Source organism: Mugil cephalus, chromosome 7 (genome assembly GCF_022458985.1).
Source record: "Mugil cephalus isolate CIBA_MC_2020 chromosome 7, CIBA_Mcephalus_1.1, whole genome shotgun sequence".
Lineage (NCBI taxonomy): Eukaryota > Metazoa > Chordata > Actinopteri > Mugiliformes > Mugilidae > Mugil > Mugil cephalus.
In genome coordinates, this window is record NC_061776.1 from 1856031 (window position 1) to 1880311 (window position 24281).

The following is a 24281-nucleotide window of genomic DNA, read 5'->3' on the forward strand; positions in this document are numbered from 1 at the left end:
AATAATGGAACTAAACAAACAAAGGCTTGTTTTTGTTTGAATAAGTAAAGTTAGTTTCTGTTTTTATTTCAGTTTGAAGTGAAGTTAATGGGAGTTTTTTACTAATCGCTGACTCGTCCTTTAATGGTAAAACAGGTTCCATGAAAAACTGCTTTTATTTCAGTTTAAACGCTGAAAGTTGTTTTAAAAAAACAAAAACATCTGACACTAGAAAAAATTCCTCAAACTTTTGAACCAAAGCTCTGATAATAATAATCCTCTCACAGAAAAATCCACTTTGCATTTAGATGAGATCAGATGGAAAATATTAAAATTTTGCCACCACAAACAAACTCTGGCACATAAAGGGTTAAACAAATGAATCAAACTTTTGGTATTTGTGATTTAGACTTAAGTGGATTCAAATATTTATGCAGAAAAAGTAAAATAAAATATTAACATATGATATTTTTATGGTTTTTATGGGTTTGATAAAAAAAATAAAAAATCCATCAGAATTATTGACATGTCCAAGGCTCTAATAATAATCCTCCCAAGAAAAATCCACTTTGCATTTAGATTATTTAAAATATTTTTTTTAAATGTAAATATTAAAATGTTTTTGTTTGTTTTGTTTTTTAAACTTTTTTTTTTTTTTTTGCCATGACAAAGACGTATATAAAGAGTTAAAGTCAGAAATTAATCAAACTTTTGGTGTTTGTGATTAAAACTGAAGTGGATTAAAAGATTTATGTAAAAATACAGTAGAAAAATATATATAATATAAAAAATATAAAAAAATATAATAACAATATAACGAAGAGACACTTTTGTCCCTTAATGGTAAAACAAGTTCCATGGAAAAAAACTGTTTTTATTTCAGTTTGAAGGTGGAAAGTTTTAATTAGAGGTGTTTAAATAAATAAATAAATAACATAAATAAATAAATCTGACACTACAAAAAAACAAAAAATAAATCCATCAAAAAGGCTCTAATAATAATCCACTTTGAATTTAGTTACTGAAAACGTTTCAATGTTTGTAAAAAAAAATGTACAAAAATAAATATTAACCACGTATTATTTTTAGGGCATTTTTGAAGAAGTTCCTTAATAGTGACACAGATTCAATGAAAACCTGATTTTATTCCAGTCTGAATAAATTTTTTTGCTCCGAGTTGAATTCCAGCATATAAACCTCCTGAGACCCTGCGTCCTCATATGGGGACATTAAGTTAAGTTTGGTGCAGCTTCTCATTCACCTTCATTTAGAGGAGACGTTCATTCTGCCACCTAGTGGCAGCAAAGGCTCAACACACTAATTGGTGTAAATGTAAAGTGGACTCGTTGTGCAGATAAAGAAATGTTCTTATAAATGTGTTTATTTATGTTTATTAACGTTTGTAGTTTGATATGACGCCACTAATTAGTAAGTACACGTTTGAGGACGTTGGGACTTCATTGTTTGCTGTTCTGGTTTTAACTCAGCAACGCTGAGTTAAAATAAACTGTTTTATATTTATAATTTACAGTGAAATAATCCACATGTCCACATATGAGGACTTTTTCTTTTTTTCAAAAACTACGTCCAGTTCAAAGATGATGCTTGTTTATTTATTTATTTATTTTTATAATTCTTAGTTCCTACTGATCCCAAACAGGAGGAGAAATTAGAACCCAGGCAAAACTAAAGCTCAGGTCTCAGGAGGTGAAATAATAAAAATAAATCAATAAAAACATATTTTTGTGGCTCCTTTAAACAGAAACAGTTTAAATGTTGTAACTGTTTCCACTTCCTGTGTCCAACATGATATAAACATCTGTGGTGCCCCCCCCCCCCCCCCCCCCAGATGCACCTGTCCCACACAAAGCCCCACTATCAGCCCCCTGTTATTAAAGCCCCCCCCCCAGTCATTGATCTGACCTCCTGGAGGATCAGATAAGTCCAGGTCGACCCCCGGGTCAGAGACAAAGACAACTCTGTGCCCCCCCCATGTCAGGACCCCACCTCTGTTAGAGCCTCACATACCTGAACGGGAACCAAACCACGATAAGATCCTGCTCAGGTGTCACCAGAGGAGCCAATAAGAGCTGAACCTGGGGGGGCAGGGGGGGTTATTGGCTGCTGGTGTCTCTCTTATTAGAACGAGACACAGTTGAAGCTTTATTCAGTGAAGAAGACACAACGTGAGCAACATAAGGTGAGTCATGTTTGTTTTGTTTGGGTTCAAATTCAGATAAAAGTGTTTTATTTACTTCACTAATCTTGATATAACGATACATCGAAAGGTGCTTCTACATTTTTCTGTTGAACCGGTGGAGACAAAATAAAGACACCTGAATATGAAGCTTGGATTCATCAAACAGGTTTTGTTTCCAAACATGTTGACATGAAGTAAATTTAACATAAAATGTTTCAGTGAGAATTTGACGTTAATTAAAAAGTTTAACCTCCTGATATTTTGTATATTTATCATAAATATGGGATTTATTAACAAAAAAATAGATCATTTGAAGGAAAGTTGTTTGCAAAGATAACTATGGAGGCTAGCTTTAGCTTTAGCTTAGCTAGTTTTCTTTAACTGAACAACACATTCAGATGCTACAGAATTAATCTGATAAACCAGAAAAACAAAGCAGTCCTAACATATTTAAACATTTACTATTTTTCAGCTTTTAGGATGAATTTTCCTACAAAGTCAGATTTTAAATGAGAGTAAATACGTTTAGTCTGAGTGAAGTCCTAGCTAGCCTTAGCTAAAGCTAATTATTTACACATTTTGACCTGTTTTCTGGAACATAAACATCAACATTAGATTGTTCCAACATTTCATGAAGTGATTTTGTTAAATTCATACTTAAAATAACAAATAATCCTGCTAGATGCTAACTAGCTTAGCCCAGATGTCTCTAGATTAATTCAAACATTGGACGTGCAGTTCAAGTTCAATAAAGTTTGAATGAATTTTAATGGGAGAATAAATCTGATTTTTTATTTATTTATTTTTTTGAATGGGATTTGAGTTTGAAATATCAAAATTTGTCCTTATCATAGAGAGTTAAAGAAACTTTTAGTTTTTAGCTAAAATCGTCCTCATTAAAATGTTCTTTCTCAGTTTGAATGCAGCTACATGTGTGAGAGGAAGCGTTTATAGTTTTATATTCGTCTTTGGGGGTTTGAGTCAAAATCATAAATCAAATGAGAGAAAATTCACTTTTTATCATCAGGATGAAACATTTTAGGATTTGATGCTGTTTTATGAAATATTTGATATGAAATAGAAGATTAATGACGATGAATGTTGATGTTAATGTTGATTTCTCACATTTAAAGTAAAAAATGACTGAAAATTGACGTGAAAGATAAATAAATGATAAATAACAGGAGAAGAACTTTTATTTTGTAACACTGATCTAACAGGTTCCCTCTGACCTCAGGTTGGAGTCATGATCCTGGTCCTGATGTTGGTCCTGTCTGCTCCTCACGGTGAGTTCAGGGTCACTTCCTCACTTCCTGTTTGTCTTCATCACTTCCTGTTTGTCTTCATCACTTCCTGTTTGTCTTCAGCGCTTCCTGCTGGCTCCTCCTTCTTCTGTCTGGACTCTGAGGCTGGAGACCAGAACCCAGACCACGTGATTGGTGAGAAGGAAACATTCAAAGACCTTCATGAGTCTGATTATTAAGATAATTAATACGAAACTGCAGAGAATTGTCCACATGAATCACAGTTTTGCTTACATCTGTTGTAAAGTCACCACAAATGACCACAGACCCTTCAATCAATTATTATTATTATTATTATTATTTTATTATAAATTTATATTTATTATAGAAATATTTAATTTTTTTAAAAAAATATATTTTTGTTGGTTTATGAGTTTACATTGTGAGTTTATTAGTTGATTTATTTTTGTATTTCTTTCTATTTAAAAAACTAATTGAAAATAATATCAGTTTATTATTTATATTTATCTTTATTTTGTGTCTAAATTCCTACTCATTAATACACAGGACGAGATGTTACAATCCCTTGTGCCATGATCTAAGGCAAAACTCCTTTAGAAGCCACGTCCAACTGGACAACCAACCAGCAGACCAGTGGTCAGCTACTAACTATGTCAGAAATGAGATACAATTAGCCTAGCCACGGACATAAAACACGGGCTAATTAGCCGAGACACCAGCAGTCGGTAATAGAGATGATGATGGGAATGCAACTACACTCAGACCAGGACATCTCATCCTTCTGCCTATGTCAGAAACGAGATGCAATTAGCCTAGCCGCAGAAACAAAACATATTTTTTTGTTTGTTTGCGTCTTATTTCCTGATAATACATATTATTATTATTTACTTGTTTCTGTATTTTTATACAAACTGATATTTAGAAAACATTTACATATTTTTTTTCTTTCTTATTTTGTTATTTTTTAGTTTTTGCTGGTTTATAAGTTAGTTAGTTGATTAATCATTATTATTAATAATTCTATTTAAAAAACGAATTGAAAATTATTTCCTTTTATTATTTCTCTTTGTTTTTGTCTGTATTTTTTGTTTTGGTGATTTTACTGAACTAGATGGATTATATCTCATCTTTTTATTCCCTGATATGAATATTATTATTATTATTATTATTGCTTTGTCCTGTAAGTCATTTCTATTCGTTTGTGTTTAATTAGGAAATAAAATAACTTTCTACTGGGTGATGTTTAAATCCAGAGGCAGATCTTCTCTAGTTTGTATCACATTCTGGTCTGATGAGATCCCTCTGCTCCGTTCTCATCACCTGTGAATAAATGGTAACTCACACGTGTGTTGAGGTGATTCTGGTCCAGGTCCAGGTCCAGGTCCTGGTCCAGGTCCAGGTCCTGGTAATGGTCCAGGTCCAGGTCAGAGCGTAGTCGTCTGGTCGTCTGGCTGTGATGCTCTGGGACTCCTGTAGTCTGAACAGAGGCATGTGGGCTGCATCATTTCCTGCCCCGCATGTCTCCCCTGGCCCCGGGTTCCTGGACCATGGGTTCCTGGACCCCGGGTTCCTGGACCCCGGGTTCCTGGACCCCGCCGTCAGGATTATCTGTGATTAAACCCCTCCGCTCTGCGTCCCGTCTCGTCTCCTTGCAGACTGCCTCGGCCTCAGCTTCACATGGATCCACTCTCTCTTCCATAATTTCCCGTCGCTGCTGAACTTTGCGTTGAAGCTCCGCTGTGAGACGGGGATTTGTCCTCGTGACCTGGAGGATTACGGCTGCTCCTGCAGACGTGAGGCAGTGGGAAACCCGGTGGATGGTCTGGACGCGTGAGTTTAACCCTCTAAAGGGCCAGGAACCAAATCCGGTCACTTCATCTAACAGTGAGATTTATTGTCATGTGGTTTTCATTCAGCCAATCAGAGAAGATCCAGGAAACATTGTCAGGTCCAATCAGGGTCTAATATGGTCTACAAGGTCAAACCTCTGTATGGACTCTGAGCACAACTGATTCATTAGGAACCATGAAGAAGAAGAAGTGTCCTGATGTTGTCTAATATGATCATGTTGAAGGAAACAGATTTGGTGCAGTCATTAAAAAAACACAGAATTTTTAATGACTGAGCAGAATTGAAATTTGAATTCCCAATAAAACTCTAGTGGCCTATAAAATGTTAAAAAGACAGATAAAATGCTGCAGACGTTGTTCTGTGATAAAGAAGCAACTTAAACATGTCTTTGATTTATTGGGTTTTCTGATTGGCTAGACATGAAAACAGAGGACACGCCCCCAGCCAATCAGATTAGATTCCTTTATGGCAAGATAAGATAAGATAAGATAAGATAAGATAAGATAAGATAAGATAAGATAAGATAAGACTATATTTATTTATTTAAGGTAGGACAACGAGAAACTATATAACAGTAAATATGTTATGGTACAAAACTATTTACATGTTTCATCAAAACCAAAAAGTTGTCGGGAAAAAAAGTAGAATCATTGATGAAAGGTTAAATACACATAATGACATTAATGACTATCACCGATTAAGATGATACCTGATTATTCCCAACTTCCTTTATGTCTGGATTTCTTCTTCTTCTTCGTTGGTGCAGCTGCTGTCAGACTCACAGACTGTGTTACCAGAGTGCTGCCCCCTGCAGGCAGGAGCTGCCTCCACCTCCGTACAACTTCAGCTGTGAAGCAGCAGCAAACTCCAGCTGTGGTGAGAATAAAATAAATCCTTAATTTATTCCTCCTGAGCTCCTGAACGTCTCAGTGGAACCTCCTATTATCTGACCATGTGACCTTATTGTTATTTTGTCTTTGTTTCTTTATTTATAAACAAACTAAATTATATGATATATATATTTCTATTATTTTATTTTCTTTGTTGGTTCATGACTTCACATTGTGAGATTATTAGTTTAGATTAATGATAATTATTACTGTTTCTATTTAAAAAAGACTTTAATTGAAAATGATAAAATTTTATGTTTTATTTGCTTTTATGTATTTTTCGTTTGTTTTATGGTTTTACTGAATTAGACAGATTTTATCTGTCTATCAGTTTATTGCTTCATAATAATAACAACAATAATAATAATTATACTTGTGTTCAATTTGGGAAATCAACATTCTGTTTCAAGCTTCTGTTCTTATTGACATGTTTTAAACTGAAAAGACCTATAGAGGTGGATTTCTTGGTACCTGATTGCCTTTGTTTCCTGTGTTTATGCTAAGTGAAGCTAAGCTAAGATAAGCTAACCAGCAGCTGAATGTAAGTGTTTATTCTGCAAACCTGTGAGTGACAACCTTTTCATCTTATTCTCTAAGTGTAATTCTCTAAACCAGGGGTCGGCAGCCTTCAACACTTCCATAGCCACAAAACCCCTTTGACATCTACAATGAAGATAACACTGCATACATTGTTTTTATCTCTATGCTAGGCCTATGTTTTAAAAACTATTGTGTGATGCATTTATGAAATGAAAGAACTGCTACAGAGAAAATGAAATTGCATTTATGTAACATAACAGGGATTTATCCATAGTTGTCTCACCTGCGGTCGAAAAGGTGAATAAACAGCGGACTGGACCTGCCGGCGGTGTCGCACATCGGCAGTTGTGACGTATATTTTGAGCGACAAAAAATTAAACACATTTTATTTTAATGTTACAAGATCACCATAAATTCAAATTTAGAAATATATTTTAAAAACTAACGAAGTAAAATAAAATACATTTGAATTAAATACTTGATAACAAGGAGTAAATGTGCTGCAATGCACTTTGGGAGTTCAGTGTTTTTGGTTGATGTTACAGCCATGAGTGTGAGTGATGTTGCATTCAATGTCAATCAGTAGTTGTATTGCTTATGCTTGTTTACTGCTGAGCGAAGAGTTACCGCTATTTTGAGGCAGTTAGTGTGAAAAAGTGAACGATTTAAATCAGCGTCCTTGCTCCGCACCGCTCGCCGCGGAGAGCGACTGCAGAGGACCGAAAGAGCCGCATGCGGCTCCGGAGCCGTGGTTTGCCGACCCCTTTAGAGTCCAAACTATTTCTCTGAGAGATTCATTGTGTTTATGATGAAACCGACTCCAGGATGAATGACGGCCACATGTTGACTGAAGATATTCTTTTATTTCTTTCATTCTTGTAGATGTCGGTGACTTGTGTCGGCGGAGGTTCTGTGAATGTGACCGAGCTGCCGTCGAGTGCATGAGTCAGAGTTCGTACAACTCGACACTGAGAGGCTTCGAGGAGTCCAGCTGCTCCTCTGAGAATACGACGGGTGAGAGGAAATCTGATCAGATTAGAGTTTACTGTCCATAAAACAGTTCAATACAATCCATAGAAACATAGATATAAGTAATAAATGTCATCAGGTGTGTTATCATGTGTGTTATATAGATGATCTAGTTCTATTTCAGTTTCTCTTGGCACCATGTAAACGAAACCATGTCGTGACTCACATGTTTTCATTTCCAACACGAGCAAAATAATAAAGAATATAAGAGAAATTAATGATGTGCAGATGGGGCTTTAGTGTAATTAAATATTGAAAAGATTGTAGAGGAGCCATCTGCCTTTAAGACCAAATAAAAACTGGACCAGTTCCTAAAAATATACTGAAATAAAAAAAAAACGTCTGATGCTCTAAAAGTAGAGGAATAGTTTCAATTCATCAAGTGTCTTCACACAAAATGTGCATTTACCTGTAAAACATCAGCAGTGAGGATTGGATATTGGACTAGATATAGACTGGTCCTGGACTGGTTTCTAACCTGGTTTTAATTCGATTTCAGACTGGATTCAGGTTTGGGTTTAGACTGCTTTTGAACCTGGTGTCAAACGTTGTTTTCACACTGATCTGATCCTGGTCTCTGGTTTTATTTTCTTATCAGTTTTAGATAAATATTGAGACGTTGGTTTGGTTTCATTTCTGACCGACGTAGGAGAACTCTCTCTTTATATAATCCAGACTGACTTCATGATGTTTAGACTAGAAGTCTAGTTTTGGTCTGGTTTTAAACTTGGTTTCATACTGGTTCCAAAACACAGTTCAAGAGTTTGTTTAAACTTGTTTGAGACTCGTTTCAGACCTGCTTTGCATAACTGGTTTTAGATGGTTTCAGATTTGGTTTCAGCTAGTGTCAGACCTGGATTCAGACCTGGTTTTAGACAGTTTCAGATCTGGTTTAAACTGGTTTCAGACCTGGATTTAGATGGTTTCAGATCTGGTTTTAAACTGATTTCAGACCTGGCTTTAGGCTGTTTCCTGAAGATCTTAGATCTAGGTTTCAGTTAGTGTCAGACCTGTTTCAGACCTGGCTTTAGACTGGTTTCAGACCTGGCTTTCACATGGTTTTACACCTGGTTTTAAATGGGTTTAGACCTGGTTTCAGACCTGGTTTTCACATGGTTTCAGACTTACTTTTAAATGGTTTCAGACCTGGTTTTTAGATGGTTTCAGATCTACTTTTGAATGGTTTTACACCTGGTTTCAGACCTGGTTTTAAGTGATTTCTGACCTGGTTTCAGACTTTGTTTGGTCTTTGTTTTAGTTTGGTTTCAGGTTTAATACGTGGCTTGTTTTTGACCAGGACTGGTTCTGAGGCACCTTTTGGTAAATTTGGATTCAGTCTCTGTCTCTGGACCTGACATTTAAACCTGTAGCAGGACTCCTTCATGTTACTGTCCTCTGATGGACATCAGGGTATGACTTAATAAAGCAGCTGAGCTCAGAGCTCAGAGCTGAGACCTACCAGACGACCGAATCCCTCATTAGTCTGATTCTGTTTCAGACGTGATCGGCAGCAGCGCGGAGGCTGAGGAGGTCTTTAGAGGAGCAGGTGAGTGACGTCCGTAAACTTCACCTGAAACGAAGGAGGACATGACCACCGCCCAGCGGAGACGTCTGTCCTCCAGACAGTCCGTCACTTTCCCGAGAGAAGTCAGATCACAGGAAGCGATTGATTGGCTGGAAGCGCAGACGGCTGAGTCACACCTCGGCCAATTAAAACAATGACCTCTCAGAGTTTAATCCTGCAGCTTCCCTCCCACGTACAGACGAGGAGGAAATATCACCAAGTTCCTTTGATACGTTTCGGTTCAAATATAGAAGCAGTAGCAGCTGAGCCGCTCTCAGTCTGAGAGAAGCAGGAGGTTATTAAAGGCGAGAACCAACTTCAGAGGGAAACTTTTTAAAGGCTGTCGGAGGCCAGGCAGAAACTCACAGCTGACTTCTTCTATTTGAATAAAGAGTTTACAGCAGACCTCCTGAGTCTGAACCGAGAGGAGACTTAAAACACACTTTGATTAGTTTGTGTGAGGAGCCGATGAGAGAAGAACTCAGTTGATTTAGTTTTTATCTGTGTGGTGATGAAGGGAAGCAGGTTCTGGTAACTCGACCCTCGTTAGACGTTCGTCTCTAGAGGATAAAGACTGACGCTGCAGATTTAATCATCAATCAGGAGCTGATCAGGTTTAAACGATAGAGCTGGTGAAGCCAGGTCTGGTCTGGTCTGGTCTGGTCTGGTCTGATCTGGTCTGATCTGGTCTGCTCTGATCTGGAGGGAGGGAGGGGTTCACATAAATGAGTTAAGTCTGGTGCTTTAACATTTGATGTAAACAAGTGAAGATGGTTCACTGGTTTTAAAGTTCTTGACTGAGATTTGAGAGATGATTTTCTACTTGAATGATTTTAACTTAATATTGGTTTCAGTTGGTTTCAGATCTGGTTTAGGGTGAGTTTTAAACTGGTTTCACACTTGATTTAGGATCAGTTTTAAACTGTGTTGAGATCTGATTTAGGGTTAGTCTGCAGTCGGTTTCACACTTGGTTTAGAATCAGTTTTAAACTGATTTCCCACTTGATTTAGCATCAGTTTTAAATTGGTTTCAGATCTGCTTTTGGGACAATTTTAAATTACTTTCAGACTTGGTTTAGGGTCGGGTTTAAAGAAGTTTCAGGCTTGTTTTGAGGTCAGATTTAAACTGGTTTCAGATCTGGTTTAGGGTCGGTTTTAAAGATGTTTCAGGCTTGTTTTGAGGTCAGATTTAAACTGGTTTCAGATTTGGTTTAGGGTCGGTTTTAACCTGTAGAATGAAGTAAGTAAATGTTAGACATATCTAGATTTGGACCGGGTTTAAGACAGATTGTTGGTCTGGTTTAATTTCAGCCATGGAAGGGGACCAGACGTAGACTGGTTTCAAACCATTTTTTTGAGCTTTTAGACTTGATTTAATGTTGGTTTCACACTGATATGAACCTGGTTTTAGACAAATTTCAAGACTTTGGTTTGGTTTGGTTCATTCTGGAGAACCTTCAGAGACCTGTTCTGTTTCTTTACATGATGTGGACTGACTCCGTGATGTTGAGACCAAGAGTCTGGTTTTATATTCAAATTTGGTTTTACTTACTGAATGTGTTTTCCTGTTGATGCTGTTTTCATCACATTTAGAGCTGATCAACACAGTGAAGCCTTTCTTCTTAAACCAGGAGTCAGTGGATCAGTCCTGATGATCCCTCAGAGCTGGAAATAAAGACATTCAAGTTTGATGTGTTTGTTATTTGAAGACACTGTAGAGAATATTTTACTCATTTATTTGTTCCTTGTTTTTCTCCAGATTATTTGTCTGCAGTGAACGACTCTACGAGCTACTCGCTCTTCAACTCTTCCCTCCTGTCGGCAGGTAAACGATTACACTCAGGACATTAATGCATCCAGACAATAAACATCCAGATAATAATAAACATCCAGATAATAATAAACATCCTGATAATAATAAACATCCAGATAATAATAAACATCATGATAATAATAAACATCCAGATAATAATAAACATCATGATAATAATAAACATCCAGATAATAATAAACATCCAGATAATAATAAACATCATGATAATAATAAACATCCAGATAATAATAAACATCCTGATAATAATAAACATCCTGATTATAATAAACATCCTGATAATAATAAACATCCTGATTATAATAAACATCCTGATAATAAACCCTCTGTTCTCAGGACAATAAATAGAATAAATGATGTAACAATAAAAACGTGTTTTAACCCTCGTACAATGTTCAAATGACAGAAAAACAATTTTTTAAGACTTCGTCTTAATCTGGTTTAAAGACAGAGTCAGATTAATTTATTTATTTATTTAGTGTGTTAATGGAAACATAAAATTAGTTTTATATAATAATTAAAACTGTAGTTATTTATAAATAAAATGTTTAAATTAAATAAGGCAAAGAAACATTTCTTAATTATACAATAGTAGTTTTTAATAGTGTTATTATTATCAAAATATTCAGCAGAATGAGAATCATCAATGTTGTGGTTATTAAGATCGTATATATTATAAAAACAACAATAAGTATTTGTAATAATAACAATAATATAATAACAATAATAAAGTGCTTATTATTGTTATATTTATATTATACACTAATGTATGATATTAATAATCACGGTAACTCTGATTATTATTATGCTGAATATTTTGTTAATAATATTTTCTTTGATTTATTTACAGTTATTTATAAAATCACTACAGTTGTAATTATCATATAAAACTTGATGAATAAATAAAAATAATTAATAAGTTAATATTTATTGCTATTATTATTGTTATTATCAATAATAATAATAATAACTTTCAATTATTATACATTATGATATAAAAATACAATAATAACAAACATTACCATATTATTATATTCAGATTATGAATGATGCTTAGTTATTAATTTATTATATAAATAAATATAATATGTTGTGTGTATATATATAATGAGAAAAGTAAGCTTGTAGATAGATAGATAGATAGATAGATAGATAGATAGATAGATAAAACCAGAGCTTTAAACCAGCTGTGACTCTTTGTTTCTTGAACGTGACCTGATTGTCTCTGTCTTCCTGTGTCTCTGGGTCAGAGACAGAGACGCTAACGAGCGTCAGAGTGGACGACGTCCTGGACTTCACAGGGACGGACCACGGAGACCTCGTCCCCCCTCGGCCGGGTGGCCCCTCCCTCCTGACCCCCCCTGGTACGACCTAGAACTGGACCACAGGGGACACATGTCCAGGAGACACAGCTGGTTTATTTAGTGAGGATGAAGATGATGGAGGACATTATTTGTCTCTTCAGGAACGTTTTTAATTTAATCAACTAAAGACAAAACTGTTCCTCAGAATTATTTACCTTCATCTCCTCCTCCTCCTCCTCCTCCTCCTCCTCCTCCTCCTCCTCCTCATCATCATCATCATCTTCGTCTTCATCATTGAATATTTCTTCTTATTCTTCATGAATTGTTCTTCATCATCCTCATATTCCTCCTCATCATCACTTATTTCATCTTCCATGATTCATCTGTTTGGAGACAAACTTCCTTCCAGCTGTGTCTAATGTTAGCATGCTAGCACGCTAACACATGCTCATGAACACATTAAACCTTATTAGCGCGTTAGCATCTGCAGCTATGACCTGTGCGATCTTCTTATGGTTTCAGATGACGGAGAGGAGGAAGAGGAGGCTCTGAGTTTCACGCTTAAAGGTACGACTTTAGTTCTGAATCCAGTTTAAAACCGACCCTAAACCAGATCTGAAAACAGTTTAACACCGACCCTAAACCAGATCTAAGACCAGTTTAACACCGACCCTAAACCAGATCTAAAACCAGTTAAAAATGACCTTAAACCAAGACTGAATCCAGTTTAAAACCGACCCTAAACCAGATCTGAAACCAGTTAATAACCAATCCTAAACCAAATCTGAAACCAGTTCAAAACCGACCCTAAACCAGATCTAAAACCAGTTTAACACCGACCCTAAACCAGATCTAAAACCAGTTTAACACTGACCCTAAACCAGGTCTAAAACCAGTTTAAAACCGACCCTAAACCAGATCTAAAACCAGTTTAACACCGACCCCAAACCAGATCTGAAACCAGTTAAAAAATTACCTTAAACCAGATCTAAAACCAGTTCAAAACCAACCCTAAACCAGATCCGAAACCAGTTTATAATCGAACCTAAACCAAGTCTGAAACCAGTTAAAAATGACCGTAAACCAGATCTGAAACCAGTTTAAAAATGACTCTAAACTGGATCTAAAACCAGTTTAAAACTGACCCTAAACCAAGACTGAATCCAAGAGAAAAGCGACGTAAACTAAATGTGAAACCAGTTTAAAAATGACCTTAAACCAGATCTGAAACCAGTTTAAAAATGACCCTGAACCAGATCTGGAACCAGTTTAAAAATGACCCTGAACCAGATCTGGAACCAGTTAAAAAATGACCCTGAACCAGATCTGGAACCAGTTATGACCCGCTTCGCCGTCCACAGTTTCAAACCAAGAATCATTTCCCGCACTGTTCACCCATCATTCCTCGTCAGCTTGCTCCACTACTACGGCTCAGACGCTTCCTGTCGTTTATTTTCAGATCTGAACGAGACTGTGACGGAGGAAGCACTCGAGCAGGAGGAGATAAATGAGGATCCGATGACCCAGACGAGCAGCCGGGGTGAGTCTCCGTCACGACCGCTAACGGGAACGTAGCCGGCGCTAATGAAGAGGAACTTATTGATTCCAAGAACAGAAGCCGTGACTCATTCGGGTTCAGGGGGAGGTTAAGATGAGAGGCGTCTCTCTGTGAACTAAACTATTCAGACTGAGAAGCTGCTGAGAGGAGGCGGAGTTTATTCATTACACCTGATGTTAGCTGTTAGCTGCTAATGCTGCTAATGCTGCTGCTGAACATCAGTCTGGAGTCAAACCGTTTAGAAACTGATTCTGCTCCTGCAATATGTGAATGAAACAGCAAATAGTAGCTCTTCCTGTTTTGAATGACTAATCCAAACTGCTGCCACCTGCTGGTGCAAACAGTTATTTCCTCTCATGCGTAGAAACATATTTATTTATTTGTTTTTAGATGCGGTTTCTTTCTTCTTTGGTGAAGAGACGTCGACGAATGAAACGGTGACGAATCAAACGGTGACGAATCAAACGGTGACCAATCAAACGGTGACCAATCAAACGGTGACGAATCAAACGGTGACACCGACACCGTTCGCTGACGTTTCACCGTCGGCTCAGACTACAACTCCTCAGAGGACTACAGCTCCTCAGAGGACTACAACTCCTCAGAGGACTACAACTCCCAGAGAGCAGACGTCTGAGGAGGAGCCTTCTGAGGAAAATGGTGTTTATTGTTTGGTTTTTTTTATTTTTTTTTACTAAAAACTATTAGGATCAAACAAATATTATAAACAACATGAATTTATTTAATAAATGATTCTAATCTTATAAAATATTTTTTCCTATTTTCAGGTTCTGTCATCTCCCTGGTCTCTGTCAGACCTCAGATCAGCCCAGACCCTGAAATAACCACCACCATGATACCGACTGAAAGGTCATCTGAGGAGGAGGAGGAGGAAGAGGAGGAGGAGGAGGAAGAACAGCAGGAAGCAGCGTCTGATGAGCACAGTGAGTTCTGATCTGAACCACATCGTCTGAACTCACCTTCATCACATTGTCTCTAAACCAGATCTGATCTTTCTCCCTGTGAGTCCAGGTCCAGGAGGCGTCAGCTCCTCTTTAAGACCAGCAACTCCTTCATCTTCAGAACCGGGGACGGAGGGAGGAGGAGGAGGAGGAGGAGGAGGAGGAGGAGAGAACAGAGAAGGTCAGAGACTCAAACCTGGACTTCATACACACTCTGAATCCTGAATCTGGTCCTGAATCTGGTCCTGAATCAGAGTTCAGAGTAGACGGTGAAAAAGATAAAACTTGTTCCTGAAGAATCTCTTGTATCGTGTTGGGGTCAGATTTGACCTGTTCACAGGTTAAAACGTGTTAAAATGTGTTAAAACGTGTTAAAACTTGTTAAAATGTCTTAAAACGTATTAAAATGTGTTAAAATGTGTAAAAATGTCTTAAAATGTGTTAAAATGTGTTAAAAGTCCACGTACTTGTTTCCGTGGAGACGAAGCTTCACGACGTCTTCAGGAAACAGAACAAACAAACAAACAAAAGAAGTTTTCACCATTTTAGTAAATTCTGAAAATCCATGAGGACAAAGACGATGGAGACGTGGAGACATGTGGGACATGGAGGAGGAGGAGACACTCCTACGTCCTTCTTCTTCTTCCCCTTCCTCCTTTTTATGCTAAGCTAACTGCTAGCCCCTCCTCCTCCTCCTCCTCATTTGTCTTGTCTTCCAGGACCAGAGACAATCAGCAGAGTTACAACACCAGGACCAGGACCTGGACCTGGACCGACCAGAACCACAACTAGAACCACAACTAGAACCACAACTAGAACCAGTTCCTCCTCCCTGACTGACGCTTCACTGGAGGAGGACGTCACACCTCCTCCTCCTCCTCCTGCTCCTCCTGCTGCTCCCCGTCCACCAGGTGGAGGTGAGGGAGTGACTTTTAATTAAAAGCTGAGTTGATTAACTCTTTGATCTTCTTCTTCGTTGGTGGTGATGAGTTCACAGTAAACAGGAGAAGAAGAAGACTTCTCTTCTTCCTCTCCTCCTTTTTCTCCTCCATCTTTTCTATTTCTTCCTCTTTTCTTCCTTTTCCTCCTCCTCTGTATCTTTTTCCTCCTCCTCCTCCTCCTATTTCCAGTGATGCTCGTCTCCTCTCGTTGATGTCTTGATGTGTCTGACTCTGTCGCCATGGAAACGGTTCATCTCTGATCAGGAGTCAGACGTCAACTTTTATATTCACTGGTTTCAGGTGAAACTACCTCCTCCTCCACCTCCTCCTCCACCTCCTCCTCCTCCTCCTCCTCACCAACGCCCAGACCTCCTCCAGAGACCAGAGTCACTGTGACTCCTCCATCTGAGGAGGAGGAGGAGGAGGAGACAGAGACCAGAGACAAACCTCCGTGTGAGGACGGAGACGCAGCCGACAGCTCTCAGGAGAAAGGTAGAAAAATAAAAGATTTATAACTTTATTTAAATAAAACCTCTCAGGGTTTAATAAAGTTAATTATATTCACAAGTTAAATCAGGTCGTCTGTCACAATAAACTGTTTAATTTTACGATGTGAAGGAAACATCTGATTTAATCTACGTTAATGAAAGAGAAAAACAAAGTGAATAAAATGAATAATTAAAGATGATCAGGACTTTATTTAGACTCCAATAAGAGAAATGTTCTACAATATAATACAATAAAATATAATATAATATAATATAATACAATATAAAACAATATAATATAATATCATATAAAACAATACAATATAATATAATTTAATATAAAACAATATAATATTATATTGTTTTATATTATAGAACATTATAACATTATAAATATAATATAATATAATATAATGTAATATAAAACAATATAATATAATATAATACAATATAAAACAATACAATATAATATAATATAATTTAATATAAAACAATATAATATTATATTATATTGTTTTATATTATAGAACATTATAACATTATAAATATAATATAATATAATATAATGTAATATAAAACAATATAATATAATATAATACAATATAAAACAATACAATATAATATAATATAATTTAATATAAAACAATATAATATTATATTATATTGTTTTATATTATAGAACATTATAACATTATAAATATAATATAATATAATATAATATAATATAATATAAAACAATATAATATAATATAATACAATATAAAACAATACAATATAATATAATATAATTTAATATAAAACAATATAATATTATATTATATTGTTTTATATTATAGAACATTATAACATTATAAATATAATATAATATAATATAATATAATATAATATAATATAAAACAATATAATATAATATAATATAATATAATATAATATAAAACAATATAATATAATATAAAACAATATAATATAATATAATATAATATAATATTTGTCCATTAAACGTGTCCTCAGACTGGGACCTGGTCCAGAAGAGGACGGTCCCGTTCTTTGCCTGGTCTCTGCTGGAGTCAGTTGGACTCACTGAGTTACAGCTGGAGGACGACGTCACAGGTAAAAGACACGTGTCTCTGTCTCTCATTGGTCTCCGGTTGGTCTCCAGTGTCTCTGACTGGTCTTCGGTGTCTCTGATTGTCCTCCAGAGTGCAGTCTGTCCTTCAGGGTGTTTGGAGGGGACGGTCGAGTCCTGAGGGACATGCCGTCTCTGGGGGAGATGATCCACTGTCTCACAGGACGCTGTCCTCACGAGTACGAGATGTACGGATGTTACTGTGGACAAGAGGGAAGTGGACAACCTCTGGACCAGCTGGACAGGTCCGTCCTGGAGACACCATGTTGTCGTTGTGATGTTGATGTTGTTGTGTTGTTGATGTTGTTATTGATGTTGTGTTCATGTTGTTGTTGATGTGTTATTGTTGATGTTGTTATTGTTGTGTTGTTGTTGATGTTGTTGTGTTCATGTTGTTGTTGTTGTTGTTGTGTTCATGTTGTTGTTGATGTTGTGTTATTGTTGTTGTGTTGTTGTTGATGTTATTGTTGTTGTGCTCCTCCTCCAGATGTTGTTGTTGTGTAAATGTTGTTTTTGATGTTGTTTTGTTGTTGTTGTGGTTGTTATTGTTGTTGTTGTTGTGGTTGTTATTGTTGTTGATGTTGTTTTGTTGTTGTTGTGGTTGTTATTGTTGTTGATGTTGTTTTGTTGTTGTTGTGCAGTTGTTGTGTTGTTGTTGATGTTATTGTTGATGTTGTTGTTTTGCTCCTCCTCCAGATGTTGTTGTTGTGTTGTTGATATTGTTGTTGTGTTATTGTTTTGTTATTGTTGTGTTGATGTTGTGTTCATGTTGTTGTTGTGCTCCTCCTCCAGATGTTGCTTCTTCCATCTGTGCTGCCTGAGTCAGATCAGGTCTCTGGGCTGTAGAGCAGAGAGGAGGCTCAGCGCTCACATCTCCTGTGACGACAGGAAACCACGATGTGAGTACACAACGAGACCAGCGGAGGGACCGAAGACCACGGGTCCACGGGGACCCAGTGGTGTGATTTATGTCCGTGTAGATAAACACATTTAACTGACATGTAACTTTACCTCAGTTACTACCAAGCTATTATAGCTAGCATGCTAATGCTATAATGCTAATGCTAAATAACAGTGAGACTAGTTTAATAGTTTTTATAGTTTTTCTGAGTAATTTGAACCTTTTAACGGTGATGGATGAACACGGAGACTGAGGAGAAGGTAAACACAGCTCCATGACTGATGAGGTGATTGGGCTACGAAGCATTTTACAGCTCATTTAAGATATTTAAAGGAAGTAGACGCTGGGATATTTAAGTGACAATAACATTTAATGGTGGAAATAAGACATTTATTTAGAGTTACACTGTGGAATCTAACCTCTGATGGAGCAAACATGGCGCCGTGGTTTCATGCTTCACACTCATAAATCATTCTCCTAATTTACTTAAAAGTCTGGAGTTGTCGTTACTCACAGGTTGTTGTTGTGTATCGTCCTCCTCTTCCTGGTCATGTGACCTCAGGTGAGGGCGTGTCCATCTGTGACAAGCTGCAGTGTGTGTGTGATAAGACCACAGCCATGTGCATGGCGGCCGCTCACTTCAACCACAGCCTCCCGACCCAGCGCTGCCAGGGGGGGGCGCCAGCGTGCCGCCAGGCCAGCAGACCTCCCAAAGCGCCCCCCCGACCTCCTCCTCCTCCTCCTCCTCCGTCCAGCGAGGAGAGCGAGGAGGAGCCGGTCCCGCCTCCAGACAGGTCAGTGAACGCACCTCCAGCCGAGGGGTCGACGCTCGACTCAAACCTAAAACCTTCTTCTCTCCACAGTGATGAGAGCTCTGACATGAAGGAGGAGCACAACTCTGCTCCTCCTCCTCCTCCTCCTCCTGCTCCTCCTGCCTCCAGTGAGGAGGTCAGGGAGCCGACAGAAGTTAGTTGGATTCAAACTCACGACCACCGGCCGAGTCAAGACACACGACCAGAGATAGAAGAAGAAAACGAGGAAGAGGAGGAAGAAAAAGAAGCAGAAGAAGAAGAAGAGGAGGAGGAGGAGGAGGAGGAGGAGGAGGAGGAGGAGGAGGAGGAGGAGGGAGGAGTCTAGAGGAGCGTGATGTCACAGTGTTTATAATTTAACGACTCCAATAATTAAATGTTTACTGTGATTCTTCTGTTGAGGGACTTGAACATATAAAGACATGAAGAGTTTTAGTAGTTTGGTGTAAAAAGACGTGAATAAAGCCGTAAAATTATTCTTTTTATTTTCATGCAGTTTCTTTATTTCCTCACGTTACTGAAAGAAAACGAATAAAAAACATCTAGTGAACTGAGTAAATATCTCAAATAAAAACCACGACGCAGCAGCTTTGATAGAAATACTTTATTTTTTCATTCATTTATTGAACATTGATCTCAATGCGCCACCTTCTACCAAGCGGAGGCTCCGCGGGCGCCGCTGGAGATCAGGGAAACGCCTTTATTTCAGTTAACTGGTTAATTAAAGTTAATTAGATTCTTAGCGGAGCTGGTTTCAGTCTTTTTACTGGATGAATTCGTTCATTAGGTTTAAATCTCAGTCAGGAAGTTGTGGTTCAGATTTAATTCGTTTCCCTGAAGCAGCAGCGGCGGCGGCAGCGGCGAAGGGGGCGGAGCCTCCGCGGCGCCCTCTAGTGGTTAAACCCGTGGCTGTGTTTTGAATCTGAGCTGAACACAGACGTGACACAAAAATACGAACCGCTGCATCACAGAGATAAAATAAAAGAAATCAAAAAGCTCTTTTCTCTTTCATTTATTTTTTCTCGTCCGTTGATATTTTTATATATTTTTTTTTTAAGGCAGCTCAGTTACTGATTTTAAACTTTATTCACCATAAACACCGAACGTTTCCCTCAGGTTCCTTATTTGTTGCGATAGTACCGGCTACACAGCGAACAAAGTGCAAACAACACGTCATATTTAAAGGTTTTTAATCTGAACTAGTGAATATTTACAGCTCGTGTGAGCGGCTGATAGATTCAGATCTAATTTAATAAAATAATCAGGTCCAGACTCACAGCATCGATTTTATTTTAGTTTAGTTTTAGAGTTTAATGAACTCAGTTAATTCATGAATAAACTTTTTGTTGAATCTGGACCTGAAAACATCTGTAATGATTCATTATTATTATTATTTAACAGTAAACATTTCTAAAAAAGAAAAATTAATTAGCAGATTGCACTGATTTCCTCTATTTTCCCAAAAATAATCTGATTCTAGATATAATATTTATATTTGATATTTGAAATGATATCACGGATCCTACCACAAACATAGAGATTCTCATCAGCAACAACAACGACGACAACAAGAATCTAAAAGAATAAAAAGATTTCAGCATTTGTTTTCATCCTGATCAACAAGAATAAATCTCCCGGTTTCTAAAATCTCTACGAGGCAACGACGCGCGATGACGCATGAAAGAAAACGTACAAAAATAGAAGATGACACATTCAGAAGAGGAGGCCACAGCCTCCACGTGATGCAACTCCTTCCGCTGGAGTTTCAGTTTCAGCATTAAAAACGCGGCGCCACCTCCAGGAACCGTGCAGGTGCTTCAGACTCTAACATGAGACACGAGAGTCACCAGAGTTTAAAGTTTTAAACGTCTCCACGTTCTGGGATATGAACCGACTCATCAAATACATTCACAACACGTCCATGTGACGAAGGGGAACATGGGACGTCCACTAGCTCCACCATTAGCTCCAACGCTAGCTCCACCGTTAGCCGACCTACACATATTAATAAACCATTAACCTCCTCTTGATCCCAAACATTTTCCTTTCTCATTTTTAAATCCTTCCAACAGAACCGACCCACGTCCACGTCCACGTCTCATCCCTCCGTCCACTTCCACACAACACCGAGCTCTTTAAAGGAGGCGCAACACAAATCAAATCTTCCCACGCTGAGCTCAGACCAGAGGACAGAGCCGATAACCATCTGCTGTTACACATCACAGCTGCACCACGTAGGAAAAAAAAAAAAAAGCTAAAAGGAGATATGAGATGAGTCGGTCTGTTAATCTGGATGCGTTCAGGGGAGGTCGGCTCTGAACGAACGCCTCCATATGGCTCCTCACAGGAGACCGGCACCAACAGCATTCAGCCTTTTTTACGTTTGGAGGGAACAGGAGGAGGACGACGTCTGTCTTTGGCAACTAAACATGTTTTCATTTTTTCTGTTTTTTTTGTGTTTTTGTTTTTTTTTTTTTTTTCCTGGAAGCTGCCAGTAAAGCTGTGAGGACGTGAATCTGCTGGTGGAACGAACGCTTCATCTGCAGCTAAACATCAACCACCGTGATGAACTAGACTGAATATTCTGCTGCTTCTACTAATAATCAGGATCAGATACAGAGTGTCAGCTGGTAACAGTTTGCTAAAGCTTCTTAATCAACATAAAGACTGCAGACGATCTACTTCACATCCAGAGCGGGAAAAATATGGAGCAAAAAAAAAAGTTAAAGAGCTGCAGTTCCACAAATGTCCACTAGAGGCTTGGTCCAATCCAGACAGACCTCCGCGTTAACGCGTTTTTAAACCAATCAACCAATTTGAGCTTTGATAAGAGTTTCCTAAACATTTTCACTAACCTCCAACCTGTAAGCTCCACCCCCTCCATGTTAGCATGTTAGTGGGCGGGACTTGGGCCAAACTAGAACGCTAAAATATATATATATTTTTTGATATAATGAACGTTCAAGTGACACGACTTTCGTTATTTGATTAGGATGTGACATAATGGCGATCACCAGTTGCCACGCCAACCGCAGTATTGATTAACGTGAGCGAGTCTGGAGTGTGGGCGGGGCATTGATATTGTGGCTCCGCCCTCAGACTGTAGCTCTAAAAGTTGCAAGGTGGTGCCTCCTGTACCTTCGGGAAAATAGCATTAGGACTTTTTATAATAAACTCACGAATTGGCTCCAACTGCTCCATCGATATTTACACGTATTATCCCGAAACACCGCCCCCTAGTGGTCAGAGGCAGAACTGCATCTCGAAAAACAGCGTCCCCAACGTTTAATATCTTGTGCTCGTTCTGTGTCAAAGACTTTTTAGGGAAACAAAGAGTTTCACTCCACATAAAAACATGAACGACCGTTAACAGGACTCAGCTAAAACTGACGGTGCTGGTAACTGAACCTTGGCGCTGGTTCGGTTTGAAGGAAGACCTCCTGACGCTTGTTCGACGCGGCCACGCGAGGAGCTGACGAACCAAACTTCTCTCAGTTCACAGTAAAAACAACAACAAACCTCCCACAGCTTCCGCTCTGGAAACTCAGCGTCTTTTCCTCAAAGATGGAAACAAAATGACAGGATTAGGAATTTAAAGTATTTGCTCGAGCCCGTTTCACCAAACTCTTCAAGTATTGCTTCCGCCTCGTTTCGCCTCAGCGCTGGTTGTTTGAAGTCGTTTCAAGCGTTTAAACATCGGCGCAGGTTAAACAGTGAAAACTAGAACTAAACTCTCTACTTCGGTTTCCTAGCTCACAGATAATTCACGGCTCGTTTCTACTCGACGACGCGACGCCTACGAGATGAGAACAGATCCAAGCGAAAGCTGCGTCTGAGAACAGTTTTCAAACAGTTTGTACAAGGGGAGACGCGTCAGATTTAGGCCACGCCCACACGGATACGAGCTTCAGGTGAAAACGCATTAGTCGGATTTTTTGGCGACTGGAAACTTTTTGAACTTTTTTTCATTCGTGATAACGTCTGAACACGATGATGTCATCAGTGACTACAGGCTGGTGACGGTACTGCATTACTGTTACTGTATGTATCTATAGACGGCTGAGTTCTGTAGCAGACACAGCGCCACCCACAGGCCTGGGGTATGAACTACAGCCTTTTCTACTTCTACTACATGCGTTTTTTGTAATTTATTCGTATTTAACGCCAAGAAAAGCCAGAAAAAATGGCTCGTTTTGTTGCGTGTGGGCGTGGCCTCAGAGAGCTTTGTTTCAGGGATTCAGGTCAGGATGTGAAACACTTAAATGACGCTGTGCTGGTTGAAAACCCGGCTGCTCTGTCTCAGCATTTTTTCTTTCTTTTTTTTAAATTTTGCATGTTCTTGTGTTTTGTTTTTTTTTTTATTATTATTTTATTATTATTCGTGGATGTGTGCGAAGGTTGCGTCCACACGCTCAGTAGACGCACAGGTCCGGAAACTTCATCTCGTAGACGGGGACGGACTGATGCTGGGTGTGTCCCGTGGAGATGGACACCACGCCGGACGGGCTGGGAGGAGGCCTGGTGGAGGACGGGTCAGGGTTAGAGCCACAACATTACGACCACGTGTCACGGTTAATATTAAACCTTTTATTCTTCTATATATATCTTACTGAATCCTAGACAGACACATCTGGACTCTTCATGCTAACATCTGTCTGAACTTTGACTTATAACACAACCTTTATCATGACTGAGAGAAAAGATGCAAAAAAACTGCTGAAAATCAAACAAAACTCTTTAAAAACATTTTTAAAAAATGGATTAGTTTTATCTCAGGACGTCTGTGTTTGGAGAAACATGATACGCTGATAATCTGAGGTGTGATTTCTACTTAACAACTTACCGTGATTTTACTTTTTCAAGACTTTTGTTTGATTCTCAGCTTGTTTCTGTTTCTTTAAGAATCATGAAGGATGTTTAATAAATGAAAGTGTGGACAGACGTTAGGGAGCAAAGTGGAGACATTTAGACCAGAGATGAAACCATTAAATCCAGCATTAATATATATCCCCAGGTTAAACTCGTCCCGTTAGGATGGGACTG

At 38.3% G+C, this 24281-nt stretch overlaps 2 protein-coding genes across 4 annotated transcripts in view; one reads left to right on the plus strand and one right to left on the minus strand.

Moving 5' to 3' along the window:
- The first annotated feature begins 3166 nt into the window (after positions 1 to 3166).
- oc90 (otoconin 90) lies at positions 3167 to 21498 on the plus strand. 2 transcript variants are annotated; one of them, XM_047589826.1, is made up of 20 exons: positions 3167 to 3465; positions 3547 to 3618; positions 5100 to 5274; positions 6062 to 6171; positions 7608 to 7739; positions 9253 to 9300; positions 11078 to 11143; positions 12400 to 12513; positions 12976 to 13020; positions 13913 to 13993; positions 14402 to 14671; positions 14800 to 14955; positions 15044 to 15154; positions 15693 to 15890; positions 16215 to 16406; positions 17414 to 17512; positions 17602 to 17773; positions 18321 to 18427; positions 18992 to 19223; positions 19293 to 21498. In XM_047589826.1, exons 1-20 carry the CDS (start codon positions 3426 to 3428, stop codon positions 19564 to 19566), a joined length of 2694 nt encoding a protein of 897 aa, XP_047445782.1. In that variant the 5' UTR covers positions 3167 to 3425; the 3' UTR covers positions 19567 to 21498. The 2 variants fall into 2 exon arrangements, with proteins under 2 accessions (XP_047445782.1, XP_047445781.1); XM_047589825.1 differs by having other exon boundaries at positions 3167 to 3618.
- The window catches only part of efr3a (EFR3 homolog A (S. cerevisiae)), an 81583-nt gene continuing 77129 nt past the window's right edge, over positions 19828 to 24281 (minus strand). For both annotated transcript variants that reach the window (XM_047589832.1, XM_047589831.1), the window contains one exon: positions 19828 to 23756. In XM_047589832.1, coding sequence (XP_047445788.1) covers positions 23651 to 23756 — 106 coding nt within the window. In that variant the 3' untranslated portion in view covers positions 19828 to 23650. The remainder of the gene's footprint in view (positions 23757 to 24281) is intronic.

Coding starts and splice junctions, on each gene's coding strand:
- oc90 (XM_047589825.1), top strand. CDS start 3,426: ATGATCCTGGTCCTGATGTTGGTCCTGTCTGCTCCTCACGGTGAGTTC. Junction 14,956..15,043: donor AGCAGCGTCTGATGAGCACA/GTGAGTTCTGAT, acceptor CTGTGAGTCCAG/GTCCAGGAGGCGTCAGCTCC. Junction 15,155..15,692: donor AGGAGGAGAGAACAGAGAAG/GTCAGAGACTCA, acceptor CTTGTCTTCCAG/GACCAGAGACAATCAGCAGA.